Below are 12,390 nucleotides of genomic sequence, written 5' to 3'. Positions count from 1 at the left end.
ATGAGATCACATGGTGAATCCCATGGCAACCCTTATGTCTTCCCGTAATATGTGTCTTTCCATGATTTTAAGTTTTGAAATTCTGAAATTTTGGCCAAGTATTTTGTAAGTTGATAGAAATCTTCGTTTTTAGATGACATCAGTCGAGTCTGGGTGTAGCCGGCAATTAATGTTTGTAAAACTTTTTGTTTTTAACCTTTAAAATCAAGCAAAAATTAAGTGAAATTTAGGTTAAATTCGAAGGCGAAAATCAGGTAAGTATACCGTTGGATGCACCTCATAATTCTGAGAACATTGATATTTTGTTTTTCTGAAATCGGGTTACGGTTGGCCCGAAAATCGCGTTTTTAAAAAATGATCCACCTCTATTTTCATCATTGTTTGGATTGGATTGGATTGGATCGGATCCAATCCGTTTGATCTGAGTTGATATGGATCTGAACACAGTCCAAGACCCATATTAACTAGGATCTAGTCCAGGTTGGGATCCATATGGATTTTGGATATGTATTTAGATTTTGGATCCAGATCCGAAATTCAAGTCCAACCAATTTAAAGCTTTAAATTCAATTAAAATGTTAAATTGAGTAAAATTCCACGTCGAGAGGACTTCCAGAGGGAGAGACACCATCTAGAATATTCTAAAAATTAATTATTTAATAATTTAATATTAAATAATTAATAAAAATATTAATTAATTAAATTTTAAAATTTTATTCATTTGCTAAGGTAGAATTCTATATGGAGTAGAACTCTACTTGGATAGGTGTTCTAAATAGATCCTAAATTAGTTAATAATAAAAAAAAATCACTTTTCATGAGGATAAATTGGGGTCGTTAGAGAGTTGGTATCAGAGCCAGACCACAAAATCTTGCATTGAACCATTTTTTATATACCAAATTGTCTTTGTGTAAGACAAGGTTGGTATTTGAACCCTGTTAGATTTGTCAGAACCTCTATCAAAAAGTCACGACTCATACTTCAGAAGCAGTCTCCATCATTGGTAAGAGCTAATTTGTACATTTATCCTTACTGTTGTGAAATTGTTAAATTTCTATGTTATTGACCGTAGAGATAATTTGATTTAATTTCTTATTTGTGAATTAAAATTCAATGTAATTGTATGATTGTGATTTTTGTGGGGATCAATCCTAAGGGGTAGGTTTGACCAGGATACAAACTTTTTAATAAATGATGTTCGATTCGGGGGTACCCATTCGTTAATTTCGTTTTCTTTTGCGGGTTTGCTTGACCTCGTTCTGTCTAACCTAGAGAAGGCTCTCGATGTGATGTCTCCGATGGGTGTGTCTACTCGTTGTGGGAAGTATCTTCCTGCAGTTCGAGTGGTCATCGAGGGGCATGAGTTGTCTGTCAACCTGATCATACTGGACATAACCTTCTACGACGTCATTCTTGGTATGGACTGGTTATCCAGACACAATGCTACCCTTCAGTGTCAAGAAAAGAAGGTTTTGTTAGAACGCCCCGACTTGTCTGGGCTGGTGTTCCAGGCGACTAGGCCTGTGAGTAAGGTGAACATCGTCTCGACTTTAAAGATCTCCAAGCATTACAAGCAGAGTTATATGGTGTTCTTGGCTAGCGTGTTCGCCACAAAGAGTCAGGCGACACCTTTGAAGCAGTTGGACATGGTTCGTGAGTTTCCGAACGTCTTTCTCGAGGACTTGCCGAGTTTGCCGCCTCACAAGAAAATCGAGTTCTCGATCGAGCTAGTGCCTGGCACGGCACCAGTTTTGAACGTGTCGTATCGCATGGCGCTGCAAAGCTGAAGAGGCAACTGCAGGAACTTCTTGACAAGAGCTTTATCAGGCCGAGTGTGTTCACTTGAGTTGCACATGTTCTCTTTGTCAAGAAGAAGGATAGGTCAATGCAACTCTACATAGACTACCGCATGCTGAATCAGGTAACCGTGAAGAACAAGTTTCCTTTGCCTAGGAAGGCGAAGGTGTTCTCCAAGATCGATCTTCGTTTTGGGTACCATCAACTGCGGGTCAAAGCAGAGGATGTTCCGAAGACTGCGTTCAGGTTCAAATACGGGCATTATGAGTTCTTGGTGATGTCTTTTGGACTCACCAATGCCCCTGCAACATTTTTGGATTTGATGAATCGGGTCTTTAGTTTGTGGCTGGATTCGTTTGTCATTATGTTTATCGTTGACATTCCAATATATTATGGGAGCGTAGCGGAATATCGAGAGCATTTGCAAATCGTGTTGCAGACACCGAGAGAACATAAGTTGTATGCTAAGTTCTCGAAGTGTGAGTTTTGGCTTGACAGGGTGATGTTCCTCGGCCACGTGATCTCAGAGAAAGGCGTGGAGGTTGATCCAGCTAAGGTGGAGGCAGTATTGTCTAGGGAGCAGCCGACGGTTTCAGAGATCATGAGTTTCTTAGGATTGGCGTGCTACAATCGTCGATTCATACAGGACTTTTAGTGTACATTGATGCTTCGGGTACCGGACTAGGTTGTGTCGTGATGCAGCACGGGAAGGTCATCACGTATGCTTCTCGACAATTGAAGGTACACGAGAAGAACTACCCGACGCACGACTTTGAGTTAGTAGCAATTGTCTTCGCATTGAAGATCTGGTGTCACTACCTGTATGGGGAGCAGTTCGAGGTCCTTTTTATCACAAAAGCCTCAAGTACATTTTTAGGCAGCGTGATTTGAATTTGAGGCAGCACAAGTGGTTGGAGCTCCTCAAGGACTATGAGTTCTCCATCGCCTTCCACCCTGGTAAGGCGAATGTGGTGGCAGATGCGCTGAGCAGGAAGACATCAGTCACGGTAGCCAGCCTAATCGGGTGCAATTGAGACTTGATAGAGGAATTTGTCAGATGGCAGCCGTTTGCAGACGATTTCGAACGCATCCTTTATACTGGGATGCAGGCGCGGCCTGAGATCATACACCGTATCGAGGAGCTTCAGTCGGCCGATCCGAACTTCGAGGATTGTGCATAAGTGCCCAGAAGCCTTATGCGCAATTTCGCAGTGAGGAGGACGGGACCATCATGTTTGCAGACCGATGGTGGGTTCTGAAGGCACTACAGGAGGAGTTGATGAGTGAGCCCCACTGGTCTAAGTATTATGTTCACCCTGGTTCTACCAAGATGTTCAAGGATCTCCAGTGAACTTATTGGTGGAATGGGATGAAGCGAGATATTGCAGAGTTTGTGTTTCAGTGCCTCACCTGTCAGCAAGTGAAGATCGAGCATCAAAGACCTGGTAGACTTCTTCAGCCGCTAGACATTGCAGAATGGAACTGAGACGACATCTCGATGGAATTCATCGTGGGTTTGCTGAGGACCCGTCGTCAGCACAATGTCGTCAGGGTGATAGTGGACTGGTTGACGAAAAATGCCCATTTTCTGCAGATCAGGATTAGTCACAGTTTGGAGAGTTTAACAAATTTGTACGTTGATGAGATTGTCCGACTTCACGGGATGCCACGTTCGATCGTGTCAGACCGATACCCTCGCTTCACATCTCATTTCTAGTGTCAGTTGTAGAAGGCCCTTGGTATCATGTTAAAGTTCTGCACAGTGTTTCACTCATAAACGCTCGAGGATATGCTTAAAGCATGCGCGCTGGATTGAGCAAGGGAGTAGGATAGGCATGTGAAGCTTGCGGAGTTTTAGTACAACAACAGTTACCATGCCAGTATTGGTATGAACTCGTACGAAGCTTTATATGGCAGACCATGCAGATCTCTGGTATGCTGGGATGAGGTTGGAGTGAGAGCAGTGGAGTTTTCAGAGGCCATCCAACAGTACTCGGACCAGGTGCGGTTGATCCGGCAGAAGTTGGCCGCGGTGCAGAACAAGCACAAGAGCTACGTCGATCCACGGCGTAGAGAGCTCAGTTTTTTCGTGGGGCAATCACATGTTTGTTCGGATCTTGCCTAAGAAGAGTGTGTTATGGTTCGAGAATAAGGAGAATTTGAGCCCTCATGTTTGACCTTTCGAGATCCTCAAGCGCATTGGTGAGTCAAGTTACTGTGTGGTGCTTCCTCCTAAGTTTTCCTAGATTCATAATGTCTTCCACGTCTCGATATTGAGGAAGTATATGCATGACCCCTCACACGTGATCCACTACGAGGTGGTTGAGGTACAGTCTGACTTGACGACAAAAGAAAGGCCGGTGAAGATTGTGGATCACTAGGAGAGAACAATGCGTAGTAGAACGATCCCGTTTGTGAGGGTGCGTTGGCGGCATCATGGACTGGACTAGTGCATCTGGGAGCCCGAGGCCGATATGCATGACCACTACCTACATTTATTCAATATGTTATAATTTTGTGGACGAAATTCTTTTAAAGGGGTAGAGATGTAATATCGTGTGTTTTTCCATGGTTTTAAGTTTTGAAATTCTAAATTTTTGGCTAAGTATTTTGTAAGTTAATAGAAATCTTTGTTTTTAGACGATGTCAGATGAGTCTGGGCATGGCCCAAGACCCATTGACAAGACCAAAATGGGTCAATTAATATTTGTAAATTTTTTTTTTTTTAACCTTTAAAATCAAGCAAAATTTAGGTTAAATTCAGAGGCAAAAATCAAGTAAGTACACCGTTAGATGCGTCTCGTAATTTTGAGAACATTGATATTTTGTTTTTCTGAAATCGGGTTATGGTTGGCCCGAAAATCGTGTTTTTCAAAAATGATCCGCCTCTATTTTTATCATTTTCTGGATTGAATCGGATCTGATCTGATCTGTTTGATCCGAGTTGATATGGATCTAGACCCAATCCAAGACCCATATTAACTAAGATCTGATCCAAGTTGAGATCCATATAGATTTGAATCTTGGATCCAGATCTGAAATCCAAGTCCAAACAATTTAAAGATTTAAATTCAATTAAAAAGTTAAACCAGGTAAAATTCCATGTTAAGAAGACTCTTAGAAGGGGAGAGACACCCTCCGGAACATTCTTAAAATTTATTATTTAATAATTAAATGATTAATATAAATTAATAAATTTCGAAATTTTTATTTTGGATATGGTGTAGTTTTACATTTGTGGAACTCAAACCATTATGAGGGGATTCTAGGGGGGGCATCACCCTCTAGAAAGACCCAAATGTTGTTAGAGATAAATAAATAAATAAATAAAATAATAGATAAGAAAGGTAGTTAAAAAGAGAGGTGGTTAAAGGGAGATAGAGTTGTAGACTCTAGAGCGGCATCACTCTCTAGAGGAGCCCATTAATTAAATAATACAAAAAAAAGATAAAGTAGAAAAAAAATCTAGAAAAAACTTATATAAGAGCTGAGTTTTCCTCTCCATCTAGAATTGTTATTCTATAGAGAGAGAGAGAGAGGAGAGAGGGAAACTCGTGGGAGAGAAAGAAAGAAAAAGGAAAGAAGGAGGAAAGGAGGATCACCTTTCGTTCCGATCATCCAACGAATATTTTTCAGTCTTTTTCCGTTTTCGATCCAAGGTACGGGTTCCTCTCTAGGTTCAAACGGGGATGACTGCCACATGGAGCCTGCAAGATCGCGTGACTTGTTTCTGATATTCTTGACAGTGTAGCTATGTGTTACATTCTTTATTTTATTCTTGTTTTATGACATTCATTTATTGATTAATAAAATTGGTTATTCATTGGTTGATCAATGTAAGATCACTTGTGGTTTAGAAGTTGTTAAGTATGTGAGACCCCGGATCCTTGGGTTTTGGTTTCCGCAATTGTTTAAAAAAAAACAAAAAAAAATCCCTCTTTTCACGAGAATGAGTTGGGGTTGTTACACATACTCAAGAAGTCTATTTGTTTCTCATTCCAAATGTAATGTCTAATGAGGGGACATCACCAAAAAAAATACAGCAATTGTTCCAGCATTTGTTCTTTGTTACTGCACTACATAAAAGAAAAGAAGGGATTTGTATGTTGTCAATCACAAGAGTAATTATGCAACAGCAGCTGTGTGAAAACTTGTTGATAGAGGGGATTGAACCTAACCCCAAATTTTTAAATGGTGGGAACTTGGTCTTCTAGTAGCATCAAGTAGCTTACTTTGATGACTCATTACAATCTTCTTGAAATGGAATTACATGAGAATACATAAAGCTCGTGCTACAATACCATATGCAGTTTAAGAACTTCCTATACAAGATGAAAAGTAAATTTTCAACAACAACAACTACGCCTTCATCCCAAAACAATTGGGGTCGGCGATATGAACCAAAAAAGAAAATCATTCTGGGTCTTCCACATGAATCCTTCTCCTCCAATCATTTCTATCCAATGCCATGTCCTCGGTGATAAAACAGGAAAAGGAATTCATAAATGTTAACAATCTAAACATAATGAACTCAACCAAATTTTGAACTACAAGAATATCCAAGCTAAATGCTAATATTGATATGAAACATTAAATTTATAAGCCTCAAACATAGAAATTGCTTTTCAATCAAGGCTAGAAGCACATACAAATATAAAACCTTTAGTCTAACTTGTCACAGTTTAAAATTAAGATAGTTAGCATTTGAATGGCAGGCCAAATGTGAAATCTTAATGTTGCCTAGAAATTTTTGATATACCGTCTAGTTGAAAACCGGGCATCAGCTGCCATCCCAATTATAATGGTTCAAACTTGTAATATTCTAGATGACAGTATTTAAATCATCAATTTCAGCAACATCAGATAGCAGGAAAATCTGGATTCAAAAGAAATTAAAAGAACTATATATTTTATTTAAATTGGATTGTCCATGTCCAACTGCCATATAGTATCAGTATGCCACTACCACTTGAGACATAAAAAAAGAAAAGAAAATGGAGAACAAGATTGCCTGGTTCAACTTACAGCTAATGGGAATATGAACTGGCTTCTTTTCCAATGTGTGGCCTGCACACAAATCCTCAATGAGCACTAATGGAAATAAGTCAAATAACCATATGACGGGCATCAAAATTAAAATTCATGATTTATATAACCTTCAAATATTACGAAAACTCCTTTGGAATGTAGAAAGTGAAAAAATGAAAGATTATTCATAATGACATTTCACCTCCTTTATGCTGCTAAACCAACAGTTATGAAGATTTCTTACTGATTTGCGTACAAAACTACCACGTTGTGTAGCGCGAATCTATAAAAAATTAAAAAGAAAAACAATAAAATACCCAAGGGAATTAATTCTTGACAATCATTGTAAAATAACAAAAGAATGAAAAAGCGCACTAGTTGAAAATACAAACCATAGATACAAACAACAACAACAACAACTACGCCTTCATCCCAAAACAATTGGGGTCGGCGATATGAACCAACAAAGAAAATCATTCTGGGTCTTCCACATGAATCCTTCTCCTCCATTCATTTCTATCCAATGCCATGTCCTCGGTGAGGTTCAAAGCATTCATATCCTTTCCTATCACCTCCATCCATGTCTTCCTAGGCCTACCCCGACCTCTTTGCATGTATAATCTATTATACAAACCATAGATACATCACCAAAATTCCATTATGCATGTATAATCTATTGCAATACCAATGCACTCTTGGGATACTAATCTCAATGTTTGTTTTTTCATTTTAGATAGATGACATTTTAGTGTCATCCTTATCCAACATTTTTTGCTTTTTCTCTTTCCTCAACACTAAGTTGAATATAGGCATATTAACTAAATTACAGTAAAGCAACAGAAATATGGCCATAAAGTTCCAAACACTGTAAAAAGTACTGCTGCAGGAGTACCAAATTTCCAAATCTAGGTGAAAAAATAACCAAATCAAAACAAGATTTGCACACTCTCCAAAGGAGTTGTTACTTGGGGAATTTCTGAGAATAAGTATCAGAGTTCAGAATGAAGATCCACATTCCATTTATAGATTGACAAATGGCTGGCATGCTTCTTGTTCTCATATATTATGAGAACAAATAGATTGGTTCGTCACTGCTCCTCTGGCCCTTCTTTAAGGATCAATGACTTGCCAAATCATTCAAGACTGCATCAAATAAAACAAAAGAGAACGACTTCTACAGTATTGTATAATACATACTAAAGGAAGTAGATTAAGATCTTTCAAAATAAAGTGAAGTTTCCATGCAGAGAAAGAGGTGGATGGAACTTGTCATGGTTCTAAGCAAGTGAAGGAAAGACCAATTGAATCAAACAAAACCTTCCATCTCTAGAACAGCTTTTGTGTTCATTCATTTTTGTTATTGTGACAAGGTAACAGAGGAAAAGGTAGATAATGGACTAAGAAAGGGCAGAATGAGTAATTGAGAAAGCTTAGTAGCAAACAAATGAGGAAGACCGCAGATGGAGCTTGAACAGACAGCTAAGCAAGTAAAGGGAATAAGAAATTTCAGAATCTGAAAGATCAACACAATTTTAATAAACGAAAATATAGAGCACTTTCAAAAATCAAAAGAAGAAGTTTTCACACTTAAAGACAACAAAACTACGCCTAAAACTACAAGTATGCAATATAGTGGTAGAAACAAGCTGCTAACTATAATCTACAAGAACATAATTCTATAAAAGCCAAACCCTTAAAACCTAAAGCTAATGGATATATTGTTTAATCACATAATGGAATTCAATCACTAACTGTCCCTGTAAGTAGGTAAATCAACTGATAACTCAGTCGAGTCAACAAGACTTGCCAAGTTTTTGGCAATCTGTAAACTAACATGATTTGTCCATGAAATTTCGCTTGGCAGATGGGTGATTCAAGCCAACCTAGCGAGTTTGCAAACAGCATGTAACATAGACAATAGTATGATTATCTCTTCATGGATGAGTTAATTGAAAGGGTAAAAATAGGATAGGATGGAACTAGCCCAACCAATCAACTTGGAGTGAATCTAGGCTGAAGTTTTTCATCATTGTGCAACTAACCCTACTAACGTCAGTCCCAAGCATAGAGGGAAAAGTGGCATGTGGTGGCAACTGGCCATGAAATTTTTGTCAAATCTTATAAATTAAAGTCATGAGAAAATACAGGAAGTGCAAGTTCAATGGGAAAGCTGGAGAGAAAGTGAAGAGGATACTGACTAAAATATACAAGTGTCTATCTAGTGCAACAACAACATAAATTTTAATATTTAAGCCCCAGTACATAACAAAGCAGTAAGTATGATAGCATTGGATAGATAAAGTAGAGACAACAAATATGATACATGAGTGGCTCCTTGATTAGATAGGAGTTTCTATAAGATCATAGTAAATTCAGGTGTTTGGACAATTGAGTTTCCACAAGAAGAGAAAGCACATGCATTAAGCAAGATATGGGAATCAATAAAAGTGATATGACCAGGAATGAACTCATTACAGGATGTGCAGTGGCAGTAAAAGCAAAAAATAAGGTGAAGCCTTAGTTTGGACATTTTACACCTACTTGACACAACAATGGTATGAAATATTGATCTGATACATGTTAAATGAGCAAGTTTCTGTCAAAGCTTGGAGGGAGACCATAAATACAATATAAGAAAATTGTTAGGCTAAACAGGTTTTGACATTGGATACAAATGAGGGAGAAGGAAGACTGATATATCCAACTCTATGATATGGATTGATGATGAAAGGATGGAATGGTTCAAGCCTTTAAACACACTAGGACCTTAGTTGTTATGCTAAAAGTGCAACCAAGTCGAGTTTAATATGGTCTGATAGGCCTAACAGGTTTCACCTTTTGTGGCCTAACCTGTAGGCATGTCCATACCATTTAGTTGGCAAGCCAGGATCAGGCAGACAACAATTTAGCCAACTTATGCATGCAGTTGCGCAGATAAACCTAGCTCACCTAGAATAAATTTAATATGGTTGTAATTTTATAACCACACAAAGCAACTAAATTTAAAGAAGGATAGAATATGATCACTCTCAGGCTCTCAGGCTGGTCAAATTGTTAAGTAAGCCTAAACCATAAAAGCAACAACAATCTAGGTTCATCCTAACCATTCAAAGAGGGTCCTATTATTTCCAGCTTCTTCACTTCTAATGAATAAATAGGGGAATCACACATTTAATGGAGTGATGCAACGTTGGAGTCCATATGATCATCTAATGAAGGACCAGGTGATTGAGCAATATTGACAAGGTTAAAAGTATGTAGTTAACACAATCACACTCTGATAATGCCCAGACTCAATTATACCATTGATAAAGATGGTGTTTGCAAAAAATTAGCAGAACCAATGTAAGCAGGCAAATCATGGCCAAACCCGATATTACAAAACTAAATGAAAATCGTGACAATGTGGAATTAGTGAAGCACCAACCAAATGTCCACACGATTTAATGTACATAAAGCACATGAACATAAGTATTGAAGAAAACATCATCACAGCCATCATATCTTAAACTTCATCAAGTATAAACACAATGCAGATTGACCCATAGATGACCAATAAAGTCAAGATCACCAACTCACTGAGTCAATAAAGCATGGTTGACCTTAACCAACACCATCCAACTCACCTAAAGCTCAGGCTTTTTATGAAAAAGGTGACCTCATTCACATCCAAGACTGCTAGGACCAAATGGTTCCAACTTGATGAAAATCCCACACTACAGAAAAGTCACCAGTACCATGTATTGCCAGATAGGCAAAGCCCCAATACAGAGTACGCTCTGCTAGGGGCCACGCTTGCAACACTCTTTTCTTGATCATGGATCAATGCCTAACATAGAGAATCCGTTAATCATGCCTAGGCACCAACGAAAACTAAATGCCCAACCAACATCCAATTTCCAGACACCTCTATTCAGGTAACTTAGGGGCAAAAATAGGATCTTTCACATGGAAAAAAACGAAAAGAAAATAAAAAATGAAAAGAACCAGGAGAAAACAGGAAGATCACATGCATTCCATCCAATCTCACCAAAACAGAAAATGGGAAGTATACAAACAACAACCTTTCGTCACCTGATATCGAAAACAGAGAACAAAACCAAAAAACCTGCGTCGTCGTCCTCCATCACAACAAGAAAAACCAACAAAATCTTACAGAACACGATTCAATCCAATGTCATATCGAAGCAAAAAATTGGCGCAACGAAATAATCACATGAAACGAAGAGATTAAGCCCCAAACATTCTTCTCTGCCAACAAACCCGAGCCTCGATGCGGCAGAACCATCCGAGACATCTACTCAAACCCCTATAAATATGATCATGACGAAGATATCACCGATAATAACGATTACCCACTTCAGGAAAAGTGGAACGCAAGTCGAAAAAAATCGAATATTTTGATTGCAACATCAATTAAACTCGGAGAAAACTCAAAATGTTTCACAGAGGAAGATAAGGCGATCGATATAAACACGTATGTGAATGTGGTGGGGAGATTTCTTAAAAAAGACAAATATAAGAGGTAAAAAGAGGCAAACTTAAGAGGGATTGATAATCGTGATTACCTTGATGATATGAATGAGAGAGACAGAGAGGACAATGGACGCCTGATCACAGAAATGTAGACGGTGAATTGGTGATAAATACGAATGAGAGAGAGAGAGACCAATAAAGGGTGTGCACAAACGTAGATGCACTTGCTTTCTTTGGCGAATGATATGTGGTTACGATGTAAAGCATATTGAAAATAAGCCATTAGATGATTTGTGTGCCATTTTAAAAGTTGGAGGGTTTTTTTGACACGTTACTGTCAAATGTTATGTTAATTTCCTGGCTGATCTGTGATTTTATACACGTGGCCTGCTCTTGCTCTTTGATTTTGACCTTTACATAATCATCAAGTTATCCTTGCTTTTTTTCTTATTGGCTGTGGAGGAAATTTGATTTAAAGCTAATTTTGGAAGTCTTTTTAGGTTTCACAGGTTAATTAATCACTTAGAGGGCGCTTCTGTTGTGGTATTTTACCACTTATGGTTGGTACACACTTAATTTACCTTTCTCTTCTTGAAAACGAGAAATGAATTATTTCTCAAAAAAAAAAAGAAAACGAGAAATGAATTATAATCATTGTTGCATTGTAAATTTGTAATGTTTGTTAGGGTTTAAAGCGGGTCGGAAGGGCATCAGGTGCAGCGGCACAATCAAAGTGTGCCATGTGATGGCACATGATCCTGGCCCCAACAAGCTGGAGTGGACTGGATCTAAGGAGTTCAATTCTAAAGAAGCATACCAGCTGCTTCGAGACCATGGTCAATCGTTCCCTCTTCATCAAGCATATGGGGAAGTGATTATGGCCTTAGAGCAGCTTCCACGCTACGGCTGGCCTTGGAGAACAAACAGTTTACTCGGGAGCGTCTTCAACGCTTGGGTCATTTTGCAGCTAATACAGTTTATGCCCAGGTAATGAGGAAAATGGCACCCATTTGTTCCTTCAATGCAAAGTGCATCGCAAAGTATGGGTGAAGGTTGCTAGATTGTTTGGCAAGAGATGGAGGACACAT

The 12,390-nt window shown here is 38.6% G+C and overlaps 1 protein-coding gene across 1 annotated transcript in view; it reads right to left on the bottom strand.

Moving 5' to 3' along the window:
* The window catches only part of LOC149844999 (puromycin-sensitive aminopeptidase-like), an 84,072-nt gene extending 72,827 nt beyond the window's left edge, over nucleotides 1-11,245 (bottom strand). The window contains exons 1-3 of the mRNA XM_089986727.1: nucleotides 11,043-11,245; nucleotides 7,029-7,109; nucleotides 6,824-6,865 (exon numbers count right to left, since the gene is read on the bottom strand). Of these exons, the coding sequence (XP_089842853.1) occupies nucleotides 6,824-6,865; nucleotides 7,029-7,109; nucleotides 11,043-11,123 (204 nt within the window). The 5' untranslated portion in view covers nucleotides 11,124-11,245. The remainder of the gene's footprint in view (nucleotides 1-6,823; nucleotides 6,866-7,028; nucleotides 7,110-11,042) is intronic.
* Nucleotides 11,246-12,390: the final 1,145 nt, after the last annotated feature.

Source organism: Nuphar pumila, chromosome 2, assembly GCF_984573655.1.
Source record: "Nuphar pumila chromosome 2, dmNupPumi1.hap1.1, whole genome shotgun sequence".
NCBI classification, from domain to species: domain Eukaryota; kingdom Viridiplantae; phylum Streptophyta; class Magnoliopsida; order Nymphaeales; family Nymphaeaceae; genus Nuphar; species Nuphar pumila.
This window is presented reverse-complemented; position numbering and strand designations above follow the sequence as displayed.